A 23,326-nucleotide genomic window follows, 5' to 3' on the forward strand; every position below is an offset into this window, starting at 1 on the left:
AATTTTCTGGCATTCCAGTGAAGAGACCACAGGTCTTAGTCTTATCATTTTTATAAAAACCCTCACCCCAGGGCCAGGCCAGAGGGCGGAGGGCTGCAGTGTTTGTCCTAACGGAACTGAGGAGAGCTCCAGGGACTGGGGCTCCTGGGACCCCAGAGACGCAGCAGCACAGACGGTATGTTAGAGCTGAAGGCAGTGTGGGGCCTCTAGCTCCGAGTGAAAGGTCGGGAGCAGCCACACCAGCCCTGTCCCCGGTGGGGACGGAGGGCCTGGCCTGCTTGGGGCAGCCCCCGTCAGAACCCCCAAACCTAGTCCTGGAGAGACACCTTCACAAAGAGGGTGGCGGATGGGTGCTGGTCTCCGTTCTTTGACAAGAGGTGGACATGGCGGTATCCTGGCAGGGGGGATGGGCAGGAAAGAGCACACAGAGAGTTCCTCCGGTCATTCGGTGAGGATGCCTCAAGGGACAATGGCTCTGCCTCCTCCACTTGTCATCCCCTCCCCTCCACATACACTCACCTTGCTTGAGGCTGCCCAAGGGGATGGTGCTCTGGCCGATGAAGTCGTTCTTAGAGGAGGCGTCATAATCCTCCACCACAAAGCGCACGAGCGCAAGCTCAGGCACCGCCACCTCAAACTCAAACTCCGTGTCCCACCATGGGTTGAACCCTAGGAGTACAAGCCCCACATCAGCAGCACGGACACCAGCTCCAGGGGGCGGGCCCCACCCAGGCCCAGCAAGTACCGTTATTGGTGACCACGGCAGTCTGGCGGCTGGCCACGTCCCGGCCCACACCGTGGATCTCCACGGTCACCTTGGGGTCCACAATTGAATTCTTATTCTTGTTGACTTTTGGCAACTGCTGCCCGGAGATGACCTGAGGAGAGGCCAGGGACAAAGGGCGTTCGGGAATGATAGCAGGGAGGGAGGCCCATGGGCTCCTGTCCCTCCTGTGGCTGGCCATACCCTGACACTGAGTCGCTTCCGGGTCCACCAGGGCCCCTGAGCCAGGGCACGTGAGTTAAAGGTAGAGTTCGGGTCTCGCAGGAAGGCAGGCTTCAGCACATAGCCGCAGGCCCCGTTGTCCCGGAAGCGGCCCTGGTACACATCCATCTCTGGGCCAGGTGTCTGGAAATTCAGGGCCACTGTAGCCAGGATAGAGCAGTCACAGGCTGTGGGCTGGTCTCAGGGGCCCTAGAGCCTAGTCTACTCAGGGCACCCTGAGGCCTTAGGGTCATATGGTGAGGCAGAAGCAGGGTCCAGCACCACTCCAATGCCTCCTGCCCTCCTGCCACCTCACTGACCCATCACACCAGCCTCACATTCCATTTCTGGTGTCAGAATTCAAAGGACTAGTGTGCTAACCATGCGATTTCGGATCCTGCCTTCCTGGCCGGGGGCTATTTCCAAACCGAGACTACCAGCTCCCGAGCCCACAGGTCCCTGTGTCTGGTCCCAGCTGGTCCCCAGAGGCTCCTGACCCCTGGCCCTCTGGACGGAAACCCTCCCCAGGCCGCCGCCCGGCCCCATACCGATCTGGCAGCCCCCATTCCACATCTCCACGGGGCTGTAGTTGGAGGAGTCCGTCCTCCACCCAGCGGGGTAGATCCGGCTCAGGTGACTGACGTTGTGGCGAACGAAGCTGTTTCCTGCAAAGGGGAGGGTGCTCAGACGCGCAGGCCGCCTGGTGAGCCCGAGCCCCCCACCTCTGTCTGGTAGCAACAGGGAGTGCCAACTCTGGGCATGTCCCGGGCAGTGGAGCCAGGCCGGGCCCGGGCCAGTGCAAATGGTCAGGCGGATGGCCAGCACCCTGACGATGCAGGGCTGGGGCTCACCTGATTCTTGGAGCAGTCGGAGGGCGCGGTTCTCAGAGAAGGATGCCATCTCATAGAAAGCCTGCCCTGGGGTGCCAGAGCTGGGGAAGCCCCCAAAGTGGACACTCTTGCAGTAAATGACCATATCGGAGAGCTCCTTCACTAGCCTGAGCTTGTCCTCCTGGGGGCCATGGGGAGGCCCAGGTTAGATTCAGAGGTTGGGGCAGGTGGGCACTGAGAGAGCCAGAAACCCAGACACAGACAGACAGAGAGGGAGACAGACAGAGAGAGGGGGCAGAGGGTCTGAGTGGCAGCCGCAGAGAACCGAGACGATGGGGGAGGGCCCCAGGGCTGCCCCCTCCCCCACTGCTCCCCCTCGAACCCTGGGCTTGCGCTGCACGCGGCTCCTCACGGCCTCGTCCTCCATCTCAGCAGCCTCATCCTCATCGGACACGACAGTGGCTTCAGGGCTACCCTCCCCGCCAGGGGGCAGGAGCCCCCCAAGCTTCTTCCCCTTCAGCAAGATCTTCCCCTTCAGTTGCTAGGAAGGGAGGAGCAGCTTGTCAAGACCCAGCTGGCCTCCCCGCCAGTCCCCCTGCCCTCTCGTCTGGGTACCCCCATGCCCACCGCGAACCTCAGGGGAAGGCAGACTTGTGGTGACCCCATCCAGCGGCCGGTCCAACAGCATGGGGCCCAGGATGGTGCGCAGGTGTCGCGCCATCACACGCTGCTGCTCCAGGCTGCAGTGGTTCTCCAGGGACAGGATGACAGGGTAGGGGGACGCCTGGAGGCCCCAGGGCAGGTTAGGAGGGGGGGCCGCCCCTACCATGGCCCTCCTCACCCGCCAGGGGCGCGCGCAACCTTGAAGGCGTAGTCCCGGATGGCCCTGAGCACGTCGCAGAGGAGGATCTTGGACGTGAAAGTGTAGCCGTGGTAGATGACCGGCTCCTGGTTGGGGCCGTCCCAGCAGTCCAGCTCCAGGCAGCGGCAGCCTTTGCACAACGCCCTGCGGGTAGGCGTGACGGCTAGGCCCTTCGACCCCGCCCCCAGGCCGCCCGCCCCCGCCTCCGCCCCGGCCCCGCCCCCGCCTCGGGCCCCACCGGATGTAGGCTTCGGTGCTGCTGGGCCCCGTGAGCTGGTCTTCCAGCAGGTAGGTGTTGTGCGAGGAGGACATCAGGTAGTGGCTGAGCGGCTGGCTCATGTCCTGGTACACCCGCCGGTGCGCCAGGCTGAAGGCGCTGCCGTCGGCGGACAGCAGGTACATGAGGAAGCCGTCCTTGGTCATCTGCCGCTGCGCCTTGGCTGCGAAGGAGGAGGCCGGCGCCAGTCAAAACCCTTCCGGCAGGGCCAGCCACCTCCAGGAGACCTTCCGGCGCCACTGCTCTGGGAGGGGAGCCCTCTGCTGTCCTTGCCTCCCTGTCCTGAGCTGGTCCTTGATATCTCTCGGAGGGGGTGAGTTTGAGTCAACCATCAGACTGTGACTACCCCACGGTGGGGGCCCTGTCTTCTCCACGGCCCCCCATACTGTGAGGACCCCTGAAGCCAGAGCCACATCTCCTCCTCCTCTGGGCCTCCAGTCCGAAGCCCCTCCAGGAAAGGGCCCTGACTGTCCATGTCAAAGCCTGGCTCAGGATGGAAGCAGGAAAAGGGTTTGCTTTCTCAGCCTCCTCTCTATTTCCTGGAGGAGGAGTCCACAAAACCCCCTGGAAAAGGAACCAAGAGAGGGGTAGTGATGCTGGAGCCCTGTCTCCCATCTGCTTGCTTTCATGGGGCAAGCAAACACTGACCAGGGTGCCCCCCTTCCCTCCAGCTCCCTATCCTCCGGCTGTAGTCTCCCCAGGGGTCTCCCCGCCCAGTGTGGCCCCAGGGACTGCAGGCCAAAGGCCCCAGCCAGGATCTCACCAGTCTCACTGGGCTCATAGCGCTCAATGAGGGAGAGGGCCAGTGCAGGCCCTGCCGCCTCCTCCCGCTGCTGGTGCTGCAGGAACATCACTAACTGGTCCACTGACAGCGTTTCCCTGGAGCCGGCCGCCTGGGCGAAGGTGCGGTCAATCTCCTGCCGCTGGGTCAGCATCTTGTAGAAGGCCTCGATCTCATCATCCTCCAGAGAGTCCGTCTGGGAGTGGTCACACTCCTGCAAGGCCAGGTGGGCCTGCTCAGAGCAAGCTCCTAACTCGGGTGCGGGGCCCACTGCCCCACGAACCCAGCCCTCAGTCCCTGCCTCACCCTGAAGATCTTCCGGGCGTAGCTGTCATCCACCTGGATGTTGAGCTCCTTCAGGAAGTTCTGCAGCTCCTTGAAGCTCATCTTGTTGTCCTTATTTTTGTCAGCTTTTCGCAAGCAGGAGTGAATCCAGCTGGGCAAGAAGTAAGGAAAGAACCCAGGAGCCCTGATACCCCCAAGGTCCCAACTACAGCCAGGTTTCAAGCCCAGGGTCAACGCCTGGGCCCAGATGGACTGAGGTCACCTACAGACAAAGCCCCTGCAGGCCTGACACACTGCACACCGGCATTCCAGGACAAGACCCCAGGGCCTTTTCCGAGGACGTTACATCCTATTAAGGGGTCTTTTTCCTATTAACTGTCTTTGAACCCTTTCACATTTAAAAAAAAAAAACCAAAAACATTTCTTTTCTCACTGTGAAAGAGTTCGCTATAGACAACTTACAAAATGCAGAGGAGTAAACAAACAAATCCCCCGTAGTCCTGTCACCCAGGTATAATTCCTGTTAACATTTCAAAGTATGTCCTTCTGGTTTTCAATACATAATTGTTAGACAACTTGACTAAAGCACTTGAAGCTTATTTTACAAGAAACAGCAAACTTGAAGCCACAGAGCAGAAGGTGAGGGTATCAGAAGCAAAACCAAAGCCTGCATCATGCTGTCACAATGCGGGCACTTAGCCCCCACTTTTCCATGATCTCTGGCCCCTCTCCCCTCAGACTTGACCTGGAGAAGTCAAGAAAGACGACCTCCACCTTCCACAGAAATTAAAGAACAAAGACAATGAAAACAATTTTTTAAAAAATGACAGTAGGTTTTTAGAAGTCACACAGGAAACAACATAAAAATGATGCCATGTAAACCTTAAATAATTCTGAGGGTCAAATAAAGAAAAAATAAAGCCATCCAGAAAACACTATAATGACCCTAATAGCCAAATGAGAAACGGCCATAAAGTGACCTTTTGCAAACATTCTCGGTAATCAAAGATACTAACAATTTGCAAGCGAGATGCAATTTCTTAAACTCTAAGATCAGCAGTTGAAAAGTCTATTACCCAGTACAAGGAGGGGTGACGTGCCATGGACACTCCCATCCACCACTTGGGTAAAGGAAATTGTCAACCCTTGGGAAAGTGATGCAGCGATAGAGCTAAAGCTAGGAGCTGTCCCATCACTGGACTCGCTCGTTCCACTTCTGGGAATCTGTTGGTAAGGAAATACTCCTAAATACCGAGGGCTTTTAGAAACATAGTTCTTTGCAATGCCACTTATAGTAGTGAAAGACTGAAAATAAATGTTCCACACTAAAAGAATGGATCACTAATTTACAGGCATCTACTCAATGGAGTATTACACAGTCACTACAGCTTTTGATGGAGGCTGTACTAACACAGGGAAAGAGTTATGACATACGGTACACAGAAAATGGATATCGGTGTAAGATCTCCACTATTTTTGGCAAATGCATCATTAGGCAAATTGAAATGCAAAAAAGAAGATTGGGGGCAGAACCCACATATTGGCAGTTTCATTTTGTGGGCCTTTAAAACTTCATTCTAGGGCACCTGGGTGGCTCAGCCGGTTAGGCAACCTACTCTTGGTTTTGGCTCAGGTCATGATCTCAGGGTCATGAGATCGAGCCCTACCTTGGGCTCCACACTCTCAGCGGGGAGTCTGCCTGAAGATTCTCTCCCTCTCCCTCTGCCCCTCCCTGTGCACATGCAGTCTTTCTCTCTAAAATAAATCAATAAATCTTTTTTAAAAATTAAAAAATTAAAAGAAAACTTCATTCTAACATAGCCATATTTTATGTATATATTTACATGAAATAATAATTATGGCAGAATTCCAGGTTAAGAAAAAAAATCAAGTTCAGGGGCGCCTGGGTAGCACAGTCGTTAAGCACCTGCCTTACGCTCAGGGCGTGATCCCAGGGTTTTGGGATCAAGCCCCGCATCGGGCTCCTCTGCTGGGAGCCTGCTTTTTCCTCTGCCCACTCCCCCTGTTCCCTCTCTCGCTGGCTGTCTCTCTCTGTCAAATAAATAAAATCTTTAAAAAAAAAAAAATCAAGCTCAGAGTGGTCCAGCCAAACGTGAAGTCCCCATGAGAATTGTTCGTCAGCAGGCTGGGATGGCTCTATGATCAAGGGCTAGGTAACAAAACCGTCCACCCTCCAGAGGGCACAGGACTGCCAAGGATAAGCCAACGCTATGGAACGGGACTTTTAAGAAAGCTCAAATTCAGGCAGAGGTAGTGTTGAAAAAAAAAACTTAAAAATCTATGAAATGCTGAAAAGCACAGAGGAAGGAAACTAATAGAGCTCGAAGTATGTCCCTCGAAGCAGCTGGATAACACTAGCAACGAATAATCAGAAAATGAAATTAAGAAAGGAATTCCAACATAATCAGAAAATGAAATTAAGAAAGGAATTCCAACAAGTAGCCTCAAAATGAATTACAATACTTGGGGGGCGCCTGTGTGGCTCAGTCATTGAGTGTCTGCCTTCGGCTCAGGGTGTGATCCCAGCATTCTGGGATCGAGCCCCGCATCAGGCTCCTCCGCTGGGAGCCTGCTTCTTCCTCTCCCACTCCCCCTGCTTGTGTTCCCTCTCTCACTGGCTGTCTCTCTCTCTGTCAAATAAATAAATAAAATCTTAAAAAAAAAATCGCCAATAAGAACATTACAATTTTTAAAAAATATATAAAAAAAATAAAATACTTGGGAATAAAAATTTTTTTTTAATGTATAGCTCATAGTCTGAAAACTACAAAACACTGTTGAAAGACATTAAGGAAGATCTAAATAAACAGAAAGATAGCCATATTTACAGATCACAAGATTTGATATCATTAAATAGGGAATACTCTCCGGATTGATCTACAGACTCAACCACCCCTATCATAATCATGCTGGCTTCTCTGCAGAAATTGATCCTAAAATTCACATGGAACATCAAGGCACCCAGAATAGTCAAAACAATCTTGCAAAAAAAGAACAGGGGCACCTGGGTGCAGCAGTTGGTTAAGTGTCCAACTCCTGGTTTCGTGAGATCAAGCCCTTGGAGTCTGCTTGAGATTGTCTCTCACTCTCCCTCTGCCCTCCTGCTCCTGCTCTCTCTCTCTCTCTCTCTCTCAAATAAATAGATCTTTAAAAAAAAAAAAAAAAGAACAAATTTGGAGAACTCACACTTCCTGATTTCTAAACTTACAAAGTTACAGTAACTAAACCATTGTGTACTGGTGCAAGGATAGACATAGATAAATGGAATAAAACTAACAGCCATGAAGATAAACCCTCTTGGGGCACCTGGGTGGCTCAGTTGGTTAAGCATCTGCCTTCAGCTCAGGTCATGATTCCAGGGTCCTGGGATCGAGCCCCTTGTCCGGCTCTCTGCTCAGCGGGGAGTCTGCTTCTCCCTCTCCTTCTGTCCTCTCTCTCTCTCTCTCTCTCACTCTTGCTCTCTCTCAAATAAAATCTTTAAAAAAGAAAAGAAACCCTCATATTTATGGTCAATTGATTTTTGATGAGGGTGTGAAGACAAGTCAATGAAGAAAGAACAGTCTTTTCAACAAATGGTGCTGGGACAACTACCTATATGCTAAAAAAATGAAGTTGAATCCCCCACATCACACCACACACAAAAAGGAATTCAAAATGAAGCAAAGACGTAAATGTAATAGCTAAAACTATAAAACCTTTAGAAGAAAATAATAAGAGTAAACATTAGTAATTTGGGGTTAAGCAAAACCTTCTTAGACATAACATCAAAAATCACAAGCAACAAAAGCAAAAAGTAGCTGGATTAGACTTCACCAAAACTAAAAACTTGTGCTTTAAATACCATCAAGAAAAAGAAGAGAACCCACAGAATAGGAGAAATTATTTACAAAGCAGAATTATGATGGGACTTATATCTAGCATATATAAACAACTCTTACAACTCCATAATAAGACAAATAGCCCAATTAAAAATGGCACCAGAGACGTAAATAGACATTTCTCCAGAAAAGATACAGGAAAGCAAATTAAAAAAAAAATACTCAACAGCACTAATCATTAGGGAAACACAAATCAAAACCACGATAAGATACCTATCAAAACCCAAACCAAACCAAACCAAAAAACCCAGAAAATAACAAGTGTGTTAAGGACTTGAAATCAGAACCCTTGCGCACTGCCGGTGGGAGGATAAAGTAGGTCAGATGCTGTGGGAAACAATATGGTGGTGCCTCAAACAATTCTAAGTAGAATTACCCTGGGATCCAGCGACTCTGCTCCTGGGTATCTACCCAAAAGAACTGCAAGCAGGGTCTCAGAGAGATATTTGTTCAGCCATGTTCACAGCAGCATTATGCACAACAGGAAACAGGTGGACGCAACCCAGATGCCCATCAAAGCATGAATGAAAAGACAATATATAGATAATGCAGACAGTGCATTATTATTCGGTCTTAGAAAGAATGGAAATTGGACACCTGCTACCACATGGATGAACCTTGAGGACATTATGCTAAGTGAAACAAGCCAGTTGCAAAAAGACAAATACTCTGTGATTCTACTTGTCTGAAGTGCCTAGGGTGGTCAAATTCAGAGAGGCAGAAGGTAGAATGGTGGCTGCGGGGGAGGGGGGGTCGGGGCTAGGGAGTGTGGATTGCAGGTGGAAGAATGAGAAATTGTTGTTTAATAGGGATAGAATTTCAGTTTTACAAGATGAAAAGAGTTCTGGAGATGGACCGCATGACAATGGGAATGTACTCAACATGACTAAAATGGTTGAAGATGGGAAATTTTATGTTATGTAGATTTTACCGCAAGTAAAGATTTTGAAAAAATAAATCCATTTAAAAAAGAGCTTAAGAGGGGCGCCTGACTGGCTCAGTGCGTAGAGCGTGCAACTTTTTTTTTTTAAAGATTTTTAATTTATTTATTTTGGAGAGAGAGAAAGAGCATGTGTGAGCAGGGGGAGGGGCAGAGGGAGCAGAAGAGGGAGGAAATCTCCAGCAGATTCCCAGCTGAGCACGGAGCCTGACTTGTGGGGCCCGATCTTACGACCCTGAGATCATGACCTGAGCTGAAACGAAGAGTTGGATACTTAACTGATTGAGCACCCAGGTGCCTCTGAGCATGCAACTCTTGATCTTAGGGTTGTAAATTCAAGCCCCACATTGGCTGTAGAGATTACTTCAAAATAAAATCTTTAAGGGGCGCCTGGGTCACTCATACAGTTCAGCATCTGCCTTCAGCTCAGGTCATGATCTGAGCCGGCTTCTCCCTCTCCCTCTGCCTGTCGCTCCCCCTGCTTGTACTCTCTCTCTGTGTCAAATAAATAAAATCTTTAAAATAAAATAAAATAAAATAAAATAAAATAAAATAAAATAAAATAAAATAAAATAAACTTAACAACAACAAAAAATGGGCAAAGGATCTGACAGATATTTCCTCAAAGGATCTGATAGACATTTCTACAACTGATGGATAAACACATGTAAAGATAGCTGACATCAGTAGCTATCAAGGAAATGCAAATCGAGACCACAATGAAATACCACTTCACACCCACAAGGGTGGCTACGATAAAAAAAAAAAAAAAAAAAAGCAGTAACAATAGTAACCAGCCTTAGCGAAGATGTGACAAATTGGAACCCTCATAGGCTCCTGGTGGAAATGTCAATTTCCTGGTTGGGAAACTGCAAGTCCTTCAAAAGGTTAAACTTACAGTTACCATAAGGCTTATAAATTCTAGGTATATGCCACACAAAACTTCTGCACCAATGTTCATAGCAGCATTAATGCATAAAAGATCCAGAGTGAAAACGTCGCTGTCCATCAACTGCTGGCTGGATAAATAAGCAGACCGTGGACTATTATTGAGCCACGAGAAGGAACGAAGTGGTGACTCACACTACCACCACAGGGATGTACCTGAAAGACCGGCCCGTGAAAGAAGCCAGTCACTAAAGACTGTGCAATTCCATTTACAGGAGATGTCCAGAAAAAGGCAAACGTAAAGAGCCAAAAACTAGATCAGTGGTTGTCTGCGGCTGAGGGTTATGGGGAAATGGGGCCTGGCTGCCAATAGGTACGGGGTTCTTTTTAAGGTGATGAAGGTGTTGTAAAATTACTTGTAACTTTGTATACACTAAACAGCATTGACGTGGACACTTTAAGCAGGTGAATTACATGGTATGTGAACTGTATGTCAATAAAACTGTCATTAAAATGAAGGAGCTGGACTGGTTCCGCCCTCCTCCTCTGTACCAGAAGCCTGACCACTTTGAATCACAGGCTGGTGTGCTGTTGGGCCTCCAGACTGGGAAGCGAACTTGTTTTAAGCCTACGGGCTGGCCTGCACACGAGGCCCAGGGAAACTTGATCCACTCCCCGAGGAATGGCACTGGGGGTACCATGGCCTTCCAAATTCCGAGAGAAAAAAAAATGTAATAACTCCAAGAAACATGATTCAAACACTCAGGACTCGGTCTCCCACGGGAGCAGGCTGCTGCCATTAGCAGAACTCCATGCTGGTTACGGGGGGAGAAGAGGGGACATCGGGGGCTGCACTGAGTAGACCAAACAGGGCTCCAGGTACCTTCTCTGCTTCCCTTCCGCTACGGACTGAACTGTGTTCCCCTCAAATTAATATGTGGGATCCCTAACCCCCAATATGATGGCATCTGGGGATGAGTTGTGGGGTGCTTACATGAGGTCATAAGGTCATCAGGTGGAGCCTACATGAGAGAATTAGTGCCCTTATCAGAGGAGACACCAAAGATCTTCTCTCTCTCTCTCTGTCTCTCTCTGCCATGTGAGGACACAGTGAGCAGGCAGCCACTCACCAGCCAGAAGAGAGCTCTCACCAGAAGCTGACCGTGCTGGCACCCAGACCTTCAGTCTCTAGCCTCCAGAACTGTGAGAAGATTCATTTCCGCTGTGCAAGCCACCCAGCCTGTGCTGTCGGTATGACGGCCCGAGCGGGGTATCCTCCACACCCAGGCTGCCCTGGCGATGACCACAGCCGGCACCCGCAGGCTGGGCGGACCCGCTGCTGCCGGAAGGATACTGCTGCAGCTTCTGCCTCTGGTCCATGGAGCCCGAGTGGTGGATGATCTTATGCAGGCCCCGCACCCAGTGCTGGGCCTCCGCCGGCGACGGGGAGATGAGGTCTAGCGTGTTGCGCTGGTCCTTGAAGACGATGGAGAAGCAGCGGTCCTCAGGCACATCCCGGGCAAACTTCTCCATGCCCTCCGTGCGGTGGCCCTTCCGCACCTCCTGAATGTCCTCAATGGAGACTGCAAGAAGGGGATAGGTGGCAGAGAGAGCTGTGAGGCCAGTCCCTGCCACCGGTGTGGCCAAGGCACAGTGTGGGGACACAGAGCCGGGGCGGGAGCTCAGGCCTGGATCCAGAGACAAGGAGGGGGGCAGCAGGATGGACAAGGGAACGCAAAGGAGGAAGGAGGACAGAGACTGAGGTGGAGGAGGAATGTGAGACACAGGGGAACCAGGGGCAGGGGTGGACAGAGAGAGAGACTGACCCTAGAGAAGGGCACCTGGGACCCCAGGCTCCGCTGTTCCTGGACTGGGAGGCAGGAGGGCCCCTGGGAGAGGACTAGGGCAGGGCAGGGCTTTTAGAGATGGGGAGAGACCATTCTGGAGCTTGGAGCCTGAGGCGGACAGGATACATACCCTCCTAATCACACTTGACTTTGGACCATCTTCCCCTCAGATGGCCCTGAGAGCCCGCGGCCCCTCTCATGACCATGCGGGAGCCTGGAGCCACCCTCCAGCAGCCCTGGCCCCAGGGTGGGGGGGCACAGGGAGAAGTGCTTGTGCTGCAGCATAGACACGACCTAGCCCGGCGTGTGTCCACGTGGGTCCTGACCTCAGGGAACCCCTTGGCAAGAAGAGTATGGGAAGGCTCTTGCTCTCTAGGACCCCAAGAGGTGCCCTTAGGGGTCTGAGAGAGTACATCATTCTGCCCTTAGGAACTGGGGGGAGAGCCGTCCTGTCACACCCCAGCCTTCCAAGCTTCAGAGAGCAGCAAGGCCCTTGCCCTCCACCCCCACCTCCAGCCAGTCCCACCAGCTGGGCTCATGCTAAGCTGCCCAGCATCCAGGTCCAGGCTCTGCCCCTGCTCCACCTGTGTCCTGAGCCATCCACATCCATCTGTCCTGGGTCCTAGACCAGCTCCAGCTGCAAGCTCACCCGTCCTCCCCATGCCTGCCTGAGCTCTGAGTGCCCAGAGGCCTCCTAGTCACCCACAAGCCCCACGTGAAGGGATGTGCCCAGCCTGGGCAGCAGGCTCCCAGAGTGGGACATGTGAGCCCGGGCCATCTGGGGTGCAGGGGATATCCCTGCTTAATCCCTCTGCCCACAGCCTCCTGTGCCTGCTAGGCCCAGGCCAGCCCCCACTGCCCCGGGCTGGGAGTGAAAACAGGAAACCTGAGCCGGGCAGCTCCTGGCCAGCACCCCCACCCACGCCAGAGAGAAAGTCCAGATGCCTGCCCTGCTGATAATGCCTTGTCTGCCTCTGGGAGCCAGAGTGGAGGGAGTGGAGTGGTGGCAGAATCAGGGGAAACTTAGGGAGGAAAGAGCAGAGAGAACTGGGGGCGCTGCTCCACTCCTTCACCTGGCCTCAGTTTCCCCGAGGGTAGAGCGCATCTCGGGACAACTGTCTCACTGCTCACACAGAGAAGGGAAGCAGCCAACAGGCATGCTCAGCCTGAGAGCCGCCTCAGTGTGTCTGACATGGAACAGAGCCTCTTCTGGCCACATTCCTCACCTGAGCACACCGGAGCCCGACCCCGCACCTCTCACCCCTGCAGCCCCTCTGGTCAGGTGCAGGACGCTCACTCATGCCCCTTCCTCATTCTCGCCCCTGCACCTTTGCTCACACTGGTCTCCTGCCTGGAATGCCTCTCCTGCTCTTGTGCTCTCAGCCCTCCCAGCATGAGGGGCTCATCTCTCCAGCCCCCATCCCTACTCTTGTCTCTGCCCCCAGGCCCGCCACCAAGTGCCAGGGAACCAGGCATATGTACTGGCTGGTGAAGGGGGGGCGTCTCTCAGGAATCCCCAGAGCTCAGAGAGCAAGACGTCCGTTCCCACCGTGCCGCCCCCCACCAGCATCTAACAGGAAGCCCCATATCAGGGCAGAGACCTATGAAGGAGTCTGGCTGGTGCCACTGACAGAGGTGAGGTCTGGGTCACTCTCATGCTGTGTGACCAACATGCACTCTGGTTTTTGAAGACTACCGTAGGCTCTATCTGCTTTAACCCTACCCTGCCTTGCTCGGAAACCTTCCATGGCCCACAGCCCCAAGGCCCCAGCCTAGCTCTCCCCCTCTGACCCTGCTCCTGTCCTGCCTCACCTCTGACCCTGCTACAGGCCACACGGCCAGCAGGCAACACCTCAGATTTCTACCCAGCGTCCTGAGGCCCGGGCAAACCCTGCCTGGGCACCTCCCCTTCCTCCTGTCCCCTCTCTCATCCAGAGCCTGTAACCTGTGTCTGATCGCAGTCCCCAGTGGGGTGCTCCTGCCCCATCCCCCCTCCCCGCCATGGCAAAGGCAGGGGTGTGGGTTGGGTGAAATCCAGCTTCGATGATCTTTCCGCATTGTCCAATATAACAGCCACCAGCCACACGTGGCTATTTAAATATAAAGTAGCTAAAATTCAATGAAGTTAAGAATTCAGTTCCTCGGTCACACTGGCCACATTTCAACTGCTCAATGACCACAGGTTGCTAGAGGTGCCCATACTGGACAGCACAGATATAGAACATTTCCATCACCAAAGGAAGTTCTTTCGGGTAGCATTGGTCTAACATTTTCCCACCAAGTAAAGATGCAGCAGGGACCTCTCATTTTATAGAACCCTTAGGGCATTCTGTGTTACAAGGCAGCTAGTCAGCACAGCTTTCTCTGAGAGGCCTGCTGGAGGCACTCTTCATTTGCAGGCCTGAGCCTTGGGTTCCTGGGCCTTTTCCAAAGCTTCCAGAAAATCCTCAGACCCAACACCCTCAAGGGAGCTGCCCAGCTAAGGCCTCTCTCCACTCCACCCTACCTCTTTGCTATGGCCCCAGTCCCAGGAAAGAACTGCCTCCTGTGGCCCCACCTCATATCCTGGCCACTGAAACCAGGAAGGGCCTTATCTGCCCCCGGACTTTGGGCTTGGCTTTTGGCCTCACTACACCTGATACACCTGGAGTCCTAATCCACCCAACTTCCCTCCTTTCCACATCTGTCTGGGTGGATACCCTGTGAGTTCAGACAATACTGTCCAGCCACCTCCCTACTTCTGAACCTGGCTTTCCCACCTGTGGTCACAGTATGCATCCCTACCCCCAAAAGGCTTCAGCCTCTCCATCTCTGGTCCTCCATGACTAACTTCTCTGGCCCAGACTGGGCCTCATTTGCCCTATCGGTGATCTAACTAACTCTTCTCCCCTACCCTTGCCAGCTTCAGTTCCCCATATCTGGTCCTTGTTGTGTGACCGACCCGGGCCCCACCAGGCCAGGCCTGGGTTTCCCTATTTGTGGTCCTGGTCCAGGATCGACCCCCCCGCCTCACTGTGCCCTCCCCCAGCCCGCAAGCACAAGATCCACACTCTGCTCCCACCCCGCAGCCCTGGGACACTCACACAGGTGGGACTCCGGGGTCCGCATGACCTTGCGGGACTCCTGCCAGATGGTCTTGCAGTCTTCCTGCAGCTTGTAGAAACGCTCTCTCCGCCATGAGTTGGACTTCACCTTCAGGAGCTGGCTGCCCTTTAGCAGTACCTGTAGGTCCTCATCATCCTGTAGACCTAGGGGGCAGAGCTGGTGAGATGCCACTTCTCCTGGTGTCCCTGCTGCCCCAAGCCCCATGCTAGCTACTCCCACCTCTGGACCCTCTCGGAGAAGGGTCCCACTTCTCACCAGCCTCACCCTTTGTTCCCCATTCCCTTCTCCCACCTTCACCCATGCTCCAACCTGATCCTGGAGTCCTGCCTCCTCCAGGAAGTCATCTCTGATTGCCAGCCAAGGCCAGTCAAACCTTAGGACACCCACCCACTCAAGGCTACACTTTTTATACCATGACCTGCCATCCACAGCTAAATGGACAAGGGGAAGCACTAATTCAAGAACATCTGGCTCCTGGGGAACCAGATACTGGGAAATGGCCTGGCTTGCAAAACAAAGTGTGCCCCTCCTGGTCATACTTCCTTCAGATCATACAGAGTGATCTGAAGGAAGCCAGGACCAAAATATCAGGCCGAGCAGGAAAGAAAAGGTCCGGAGATAACAGCAGTTGTAGGTCTTGGTGTCAACACTGTGGTTGCTGTAGGACCCTTGTGCCCATCCCTGGCACCCTCACCCCTGCTGCCCCCACCCTGACTTCCACCTGCTTGAGAAGGGCTCTGATCCTTGCCCCCAGAAGAGACAGATGAGCCCACTGTGGCCTGGGTTTGGCCTCTGGGATGCCCCTGGGTCTCCCTGCCCATCCTGTCTCTGAGTGTCCTGGGTCTGGGACCCTCGCGTATAACAGCCCTAAGGCACAGTGCAGCCTTCTCAACAGCTGAGGCAGGACCCGGCCCAGGGTCCTAAGTGAGGACCAGACTGTGGCTGCATGGCCTCTCCTGCCCAGCTGTCTTCAGAGACCCAGGCTGGCATCCGAGGCACAGGCTCCCAAAGATACAATGCCCTTTGTCCTAACAGGCTCAAGCAGAGGTACCCCAAGGGCACTGGGCCTGGCCTCCCAGGAACCCTCATCCCCAAGCAGAGCCTGTATTAACTGTGATAAAGGAGAGACCACTCCCCACCTCAATGATTCATCAATACAATGTAGAGATAGATGCGTCTAGATCCCTATCTCTCAGCTGAGCCCCATGCAGTCCAGCAGCCAGCTCTGCTCAGAGCCAGGTGGCCATCTCACCTCACTCTGTCCCCACAACTAAAACTATGTGGCCGTTCAGCAAGCTTTATCCTTCTGCTCCAGCAGAGCGGTGGCATCAGGGACCGTGTGCGTGCAGTCTAGGGGGCCTGTGACTAGGCCTATAAGCTTTGCTTTTCCGAGCCCAGATCCACAGCCCCTGATAGGCTCTCCAGCTTTATCCATGCCCCTGCTGCCCCCGCCCCACCAGCCTGCCCCACACGCCCACAAGACCCAGGGAAACTTCTGGACTGTTTCCCCAGGCTTCAGCCACCCATACCCTCTCTATCCCTCCCCAGTCTCCTGCCTCCACTAGGGACAGAGCCCAGTGCTAATAACCCCCCACCCCACCCCATGGCTTTAGGCAGCTCCCCTCCCCCGTGCCTCTGTTTCCCCATCAGCACAGGGTGAGAACAGTGTTGGGAGAGGCATCTGCAGGCCTCTTCAGAGGTGACGGTCTGATCTGCCCTCTTCTTCCTTTGTCCCAAGTCTCCCCACACTTCTGGGAGACCCCTCGGTCTTAGTATAGATGAGCAGCCTCCCTTCAGCCCCAGCAGAGGTTCAGTGGAGGAGAAGGGGGCTTGCAGGACATCCTGCTGTGTCTGTGGTACTTGGAGCAAGAGGAAGGGGAAGGGAGTTCCCAGATGCCAGAAGAGAGTCCCTCAGCCTCTGCTGGGGCATTCCATTGTCCTTTCTGAGGCTGAGGTGTAAACTGGCAGGGGCATCTCCTTACCCTGTGCCTGCCCCCTGCCCCCCAAGCTGGGCACTCGTTAGGACAAGCCACTGCCAACAACACAGATGGTAACGGGGAGGGGGTTGGAAAGCAGAAGGTGAGCCCCACCCTCCGGTCCTGGAAAACACCGTAGGGAGATGACATGTTCATCCTGTCCTGGAGCCAGGCTGTGGCCTTGTCTGCAGTCAGGCAGAGATAAGTCCCCTGGCTGCCGACATGGCTTCCGGAACACGGACCTCAGCCCCAAGGTGGGCCTGGATAATGGCCGCTGCCTTCTGCGCCATTAGGGAACTAGGGCAGGCACCCCCACCTCTGAGTCTCATCTGTAGCCAGCCCTTTTATTTCTGAGGCCGCTGGGCTGCCCGCCTCGCCACCCTTGCTCCCTCAGCACTCGTCGCCCAGCCCGCTCACTCAGCTTCAGTACCCTCTCCTCCTGTGGGAGGGTGGTGGTAAGGGGCCTCTAACCTCAGGGGCCCCTGGGCTGACCTGGCAGCCTCACCAACCCACTCAGGCTAGCCGCACACAGTGAGGTGGCCATGTGGAAGAGGGCAGAAGGTGTGCAGGTGCTAACAGGAGGCTGGGGGGGGGGGCTGGTGCCAGGAGTTCTGCCCCTGTACAGAGGGTGACGCATAATGGAGACAGACTGGGTCTGGGCCCCACAGCCATACAGTTACACGCTGCCACACTCGACACACAGTGCCGGAACATCGTCACAATGATAATCACAGCAGCCACCATAACATTCATGGGCAATATTTGAATAAGACACTGTTCTTAGCATATGTATTTAATCCCCCCAACAACCCTATGAGGAAGGCACTATCATTATTCCCATTTTACAGATGAGGAAACTGAAGTTCAAGGAAGTTACATGGTGGAGTCAGGACTCCAAAGCCTGCCCAAGGGTTCATGCTAGGAAACATTACTTTATGCAAGTCACCGCTCAGGCCCACTGAGTAATGTCAGAAAATCCACATAACACATACTGTGACACAGAATCAGTCACCCGGTCACCCACTGTCAATCTGTCTCCCACAGTCACTCAGGGCACAGGATAACACTGGACCACACACAGTCACACTGGTGCCACAATGTCACACACTTGGTTACACAGCATTACACAGCATCATTACCACACAGTGCCCCACGTACCACATGAAGGACAGAATCACCACTAGGTTACACACTGGGTCACCCGCTGTCACACTTGTCATTCACACTTGCACAGCATCACTGGATCACATAGTCTCAGAAAATCATCTCACTGGGTTACACAGTCATGCCAGTTACACACTGAGCCACAGAAATCTGTAACAGGAGGGGTTGGGGTGGTAAGGGGCGGGGGGCTTAGGAGGGGCTCAGGGAGATCAGGAGAAGTAACCAATCCCCCGGAAAACACTACATGCCACGCCTACAAACACAATCCACAGTGGGTCTCACTCACAGAGGTACTAAACAGTTCCAATAAAAGGATCAAAGGAACATAAGTCTACATCCTGCCCCAGCAGCCTTCCCAGCAGAGCTCGGTGCCCCCTGCGTCCCTTACCCAGCCTCTGCCCATTGAGCGCTGCCACCTTGAGGCTCTGCTCCTGCAGGTAGAGCTCTCTGGAGCGGCTCCGGCTCGGGATTCCTAGGCATTGCATGACGCTCCGCACTGCCTCTGCGCCACCGAGCCTGGCCCCGACAGCGCAGCGTCTAGAAAGCCCTGGCAGTGGGGGCGGAACCACCGCCCGGGAGGGGAGCAGGGGCGGAGTCCGGGCGTGGAGGGGCGGAGTGAGAACCCAGAAGGAGGAGCCAACCTGGAGGGGCGGAGCCTCAGCCCTAGAGGCGGGGCGTGAGAGAAATCAGGGCTGAAAGGGGCGGAGACAGACCCTAGGAGACGTGGCCAGTCCCGGAGGGGCAGGACCTTTGCCCCCGGGAGGTGCGGCAAGGGCGGACTCCAGGAGGGGAAAGGAGGAGCCAGAACCCAAGAGACGGAGGGGACAAATCTGTAATCCAGGAAGCAAATCAGTGGCGAAAGCCAGAGCCCAGAAAGCGGATAGGGGGCAGAGCCACAGCCCCAAAGGTTGGGGTAGGAGGCGGGGGAAAGAAGCAGAGTCTGGGAGGCGACGTGGAGGAAGAGCCTCCCTCAGGAAGCCGACCGGGGGCGGAACCAGGGCCCAGAGGGCGAACCGAGGGAGGGCCCCGCACTGAAAACGCGGGGTTCGGGCAGGGAGGGGCGGAACCTCTGCTTTGGAGGCGGTGTCCCACCAGGGGGCGGTGTCCAACCGGGGGCGGAGCCCGAGTCGCGAATTCGAAACACCTGCTGGGGGCCGGGCTGAGAACCCGAAGCTTGAGTGAGATGGAGCAGAGGAGGGGAGATCTGGAAGCTGCGGCCTGGGTGGCCAAGTCTAAGAGGACGGGATGGGGCGGGGTCAGACGGAGCAGGGGATGGAGCCTGGGGCAGACCACCAAGCCGGCCAAATATTTTACTTCAATTACTCAACGAATTCATTGTAATTCAGCTGGCTGTTGCCTCACAGGCCGACCTATTTCCTTCTCACAGTTTCTCCACCCGAGTGGGGTAATCTCCAAGGTTCCAAATGCGAACGGAATTCTTGAAAAAAAGGCTGATCTTAAAAATGAGTCCATTAACTCAGGCTTGCTTTGAATAGACGAGAACTACTGCAACTTTATACAAAACTGTGCTGCCAGTGTGCTCGGGAACAGTGGACCTTTCATTAAGTTACAACTTCTCTTTCATGCACCCAGCCCCTACTGTGTGCCAAGGTCAGGACACCACCCAGAGGCCTGACTCACCCCTCTCTTTGACTCTCTGCCTCCATTCGTCTCACTGCTGCTCCAGTCACCAGCACTGGCAGTGAGTCACCCGCAAAGCCAGCCATTAGCACGGCCAAGCAAAGCAACACTAACAATAAACTGAAGCACAGAGTGACTCGCCTAAGGTCACGCCACAGAGAATAAATCACGAGAATGCGTGTTAGTGTAGATGAGCTGAAATACGGGCACAAACAACTTGTTCTTCATTTGGAGGGGAGGAGGCAGAGGGTAAGGTGAACCTGTTTTAGAGAAACCACAGGGGGTTCTCATCCAGAGGACCAAGGACCCCCCCCCCACCCCCGCCGCCCTCCCACCGCCCCACGCCAAGGACCTAATGGATAGAATCACATCTCAATATAATTTGCTTCCTTTGAATTCACATATATTTTATTTTATGCATTTAAAAACATGACCCTGGGACGCCTGGGTGGCTCAGTCCATTAAGTGGTTAAGGTCTGCCTTCCGCTCAGGTCATGATCTCAGTGTCCTGGGATCCAACCCCCACCCCCCCATCATCTGGCTCCCTGTTGAGCTCCCCGCTTCTCCCTCTCCCTCTGTTCCTCCCCCTGCTTGTGCTCTCTCTCACTCTCATGCTCTCTCTCAAAATAAAAATAATTAAACCTAAAAAATTAAAAACATGACCCGGGGTGGGGGGGTTCCACAGGCTTCATCTGACTGCCAAAGGAGCCTACGACACAAAATGTTAAGATCAGTGTGGATCAGTGTGTGTCTGTGAAGAATGGGTCTGGAACCCCAGGGACAGTTTTGAAACATAACTGAGGTGAGTAGGGGGCTCACCCCAACTTGCTATGATGGCTCTGCAACCATTATCTGTTGGGGGCACTGCTTTTTTGCCAACCTAGAGCCCCTATGCCCATTCGTGCTTTCTCCTCACAGCGTCCCCTGTAAATTGGGTGTTGCTATGCCATGGGTGGAAAAAAAGGGCCCAGAGAGGCAAAGGGACGTGCTCAGAGTCACAACATTTATAAATAGAGGCCAAAAGAGGCCTGGAGCTCAGGTCTCCTGGGGCCAAGATGAGGCCCCTCCTATAGCCAGCCTTCCACTTCTACAAATGCCAGATTTGACAGTGGGGCAGGATGGATCTGGGGTAAGTAAAGTGAGTGACGGCGGATGTTCAGTGAGGGGAGGGCCTGGGAGGTAGTGGCCTTTGGGCACATGTGGAGACCTGCCTGCGAGGCCAGCGCAGGCCTGGCGAGAAGGGAGACAGCAGAGGTGGTGGAGGAGGGGGAGGAGGCCAGGGGACTGGAGCATTAGTCTGAGGGCTTCAGAGATAACAGAAGGAGCCCTTTGGTTCTTGAGCCCTGTTCTGGGCACATTTTTCCCAGCAAGTGACTCCTTTTTGGTGCCCCCCTCATCTCCCAGGAACGCACAGGGCATGATCACTTGGGGGTGGTCCTCCTACAGGAACACAGCCCCTACCGAGTGCTGGGTGCTGTTCCCATTGCCTTATATGTATGACCTCATTCAGTCCTCACAGCAAGCCTATGAGGTCGGTAGGGTTCTTGTCCCCTATTTTACTGAGGAAACGGAGGCACCAAGAAATCAAAGGATTTGTCTACAATGAAAAAGTCAAGGCTTGAACTCAGACAGTCTGCCTCCAGAACCCACGTATGTAGGCTGCACTGTATGCAGAACCCTCCACTGTGGACTACCCTGCGTCTGCACGCATCCGGGGTGAGGACGTAAGCGACATCTCCTATCTAGGGAGGCTCTGCCACAGACTGCCAACTGCCCAAGCCACATGTTTGGTGCTGTGGGGCCCCAAATCAGAAAGGGGTACGGCCTCTCCAATGGAAGTGTGGACACCCTGGAATAGCACCAGGCACAGTGACAACCCCTCCCCACCATCAACTTCCCTTGCTGGGTTCTTGCTTCCTGATCTGGTTTGCAGGAAGGACAAAGGCAATTAAGGGAGTTAAGTCTGGGTGATGAGCTAGAAGTGGCAGGGCCTACAGGGAAAGAGCTTGGGGTTGCAGTGGTTCTGCTGGTCCCGCAGGAAGGGCTGGATGGACAGAGTGAGGCATTTGGGAGGCAGGTCTCAAACAGAATGGGCCAAACCCATGCCACAGTGCCTCCACGTAGCTTCCTCTCCAGGGAAGACACCAAGGGACAAAGACTGGACAGAGGCACAGATGCCTGAGGGGGAGCCCGTTCCAACATGAGCTGTGCCAGAGGCGACCAGAGGAGACCAGAGGACTTTTAGGAGATCTGAGTGAGAGACAGGCCCAGAAGAGCTGGTAGTTTGCAGAGCAGCACTGACTAAGGGATGATGAGAGAGAAAGCAGAGGTCTCCACTGCAGTCTCCTGAGCCATCCAGACTCCCTTCCTGCCAGTCTGGCAGGAGCATTAAGGACACCTCTGGTCTGAGAGGAGCAAGCACTGGAAGGAGCAGGGATCCCCTGACCCAGCTGGATGAGGTTGCCTTGAGGAGCCCAGGCTAGTGGTGCGAGGGTCACAGCTCTGGCCCCTGAGCAAGGTCTCTTTGGGCCATGGAGACCAGGTCTAGGCCAACGAGGAAACACAACACAGACTAGGGGCTGGCTGAAAGGAACATCTTCTATCCCCCTGAATTCCAGGGGGTCTCTAGTGGGCAGCTGGAGGGCTCTGCCTTTCTCTTTCCCATCTACTATCTTCATATATGGTTTAGATAGACAGGTGGTGGGCACTGAAGTCTCCAACCCCAGGGATACTAGAAAACAGGGAGATATGGTTAAACAGTGATTGGCGTAAGGGGCAGGTTTTGCTGAACTGGCAGATGATCTCAGGAACCAGGAGGGCAAGACACCCTTAAGAGTGAGTTGAGTCGCCAGGCTGGAGCAAAGAGATGCCAGACCAGGTTTGGGGTCCTGACCTGCCAGAAGACCTCCAGGCCCTACAGTGGGAAGCCACTGCTGCTCTTTCTGCTGGAGGGACAGCAATAGGGCAAAGACTGTTCCCCGGCCGGTCAGAGGGACAGAACTCTCGGCTGGACAAAGGGTGGAGCTGCAGGCAGTTCGAGGTGAGACTCGGCCCGTCCCGCCAGGAGGGTGCGCGGAGGGGAAGAGCAGGCTGCTCCTTCCAGCTTGGGCATCGCTGACAGCAGTTACCGCCGCCCAGCCCGACCTCGGCCAACCTTACACACCTCCTCATCTCCTCCCCCCACAACCCCCACTCCCTCCACACCCGCGCGGCCTGACGCGGTCCAGGCACGCCTGGGCTTTGGGGAGCCTCTCCAGCGGGGCCCGGACGGTGTGGGGAGAACTTGGTTATTCGTAGATGCTGGTTCCGTCCCTCTTCGGCCCTTCCGTGCGCGCTGGACCGTGGAACCCAGACTCCGAGACCAGAAAAAGGCAGAATCCTTGAGGCGGAGTCTGGGGGTCGGGGGTCGCTTTCAGCGAAGTCTTCAGATCCGCACCCCACCCCCACCTCCGGCCAGATCTGGGGGACAAGGCTAGAGACGCCCAAGGTCTTGCCTGGCAGTCACCCCCGGAGAGTCCTGCGCCGAGATTTCCCCAACGCAACAAAGGAGCCGAGAGGCGGGCCCGGGGCGGGGCGGAGGGCGGCCGGAGGAACTGGGGTCCCCGGCCCAGGGCCGGGAACGGCTGCCCGGGGGGTCGGCCCGTGCAGGGTCTGCCCGCACGCCGGCCAGCCAGGAACTCACCATGCAGGGTCAGGAAGTCCCGGCCCGAGTCCATGCCCGACGGGCGGCGCAGCGGGAGGGGGCGCCGCGGACACACGTGCACGGCGACTGCGCCTGCGGCCTCGGGTCCGAGCCGAGTGCGGTGGAGGGACCCGAAAGGACTCCGGTGGGAGGAGACCGGAGGT

General features: G+C 54.4%; 1 protein-coding gene across 3 annotated transcripts; it reads right to left on the bottom strand.

Annotated features, from left to right (window-relative positions):
- Positions 1-35: 35 nt before the first annotated feature.
- On the bottom strand, positions 36-23,326 carry PLCD1 (phospholipase C delta 1). 3 transcript variants are annotated; one of them, XM_045798240.2, is made up of 15 exons: positions 23,163-23,326; positions 14,678-14,842; positions 11,102-11,330; positions 4,042-4,171; positions 3,718-3,949; positions 2,916-3,117; positions 2,677-2,821; positions 2,450-2,599; positions 2,198-2,356; positions 1,837-1,996; positions 1,534-1,650; positions 968-1,146; positions 746-878; positions 520-669; positions 36-394 (listed from the first exon to the last, which is right to left on the bottom strand). In XM_045798240.2, the coding sequence occupies exons 1-15, from the start codon at positions 23,194-23,196 to the stop codon at positions 309-311; spliced, it is 2,271 nt and encodes a 756-aa protein (XP_045654196.2). In that variant the 5' UTR covers positions 23,197-23,326; the 3' UTR covers positions 36-308. The 3 variants fall into 3 exon arrangements, 2 of the variants coding, with proteins under 2 accessions (XP_045654196.2, XP_045654195.2); XM_045798239.2 differs by lacking the exon at positions 23,163-23,326 and adding an exon at positions 18,228-18,390; XR_006779800.2 differs by lacking the exons at positions 36-394; positions 520-669; positions 23,163-23,326 and adding an exon at positions 18,228-18,383 and having other exon boundaries at positions 968-1,129.

The sequence above is a fragment of the Ursus americanus genome, chromosome 20, assembly GCF_024610735.1.
Source record: "Ursus americanus isolate L20-20 chromosome 20, mUrsAme1.1.p, whole genome shotgun sequence".
NCBI classification, from domain to species: domain Eukaryota; kingdom Metazoa; phylum Chordata; class Mammalia; order Carnivora; family Ursidae; genus Ursus; species Ursus americanus.

What these genes read in the sequence shown, in the direction of transcription:
- PLCD1 (XM_045798239.2), bottom strand. Translation starts at nt 18,324, where the DNA reads ATGCAATGCCTAGGAATCCCGAGCCGGAGCCGCTCCAGAGAGCTCTAC. An exon ending in TCCGGGACTACGCCTTCAAG is followed by an intron (nt 2,600 to 2,676) that starts GTTGCGCGCGCC and finishes TGGGGCCTCCAG; the next exon opens with GCGTCCCCCTACCCTGTCAT. An exon ending in GCGTGCAGCGCAAGCCCAGG is followed by an intron (nt 1,997 to 2,197) that starts GTTCGAGGGGGA and finishes CATGGCCCCCAG; the next exon opens with GAGGACAAGCTCAGGCTAGT.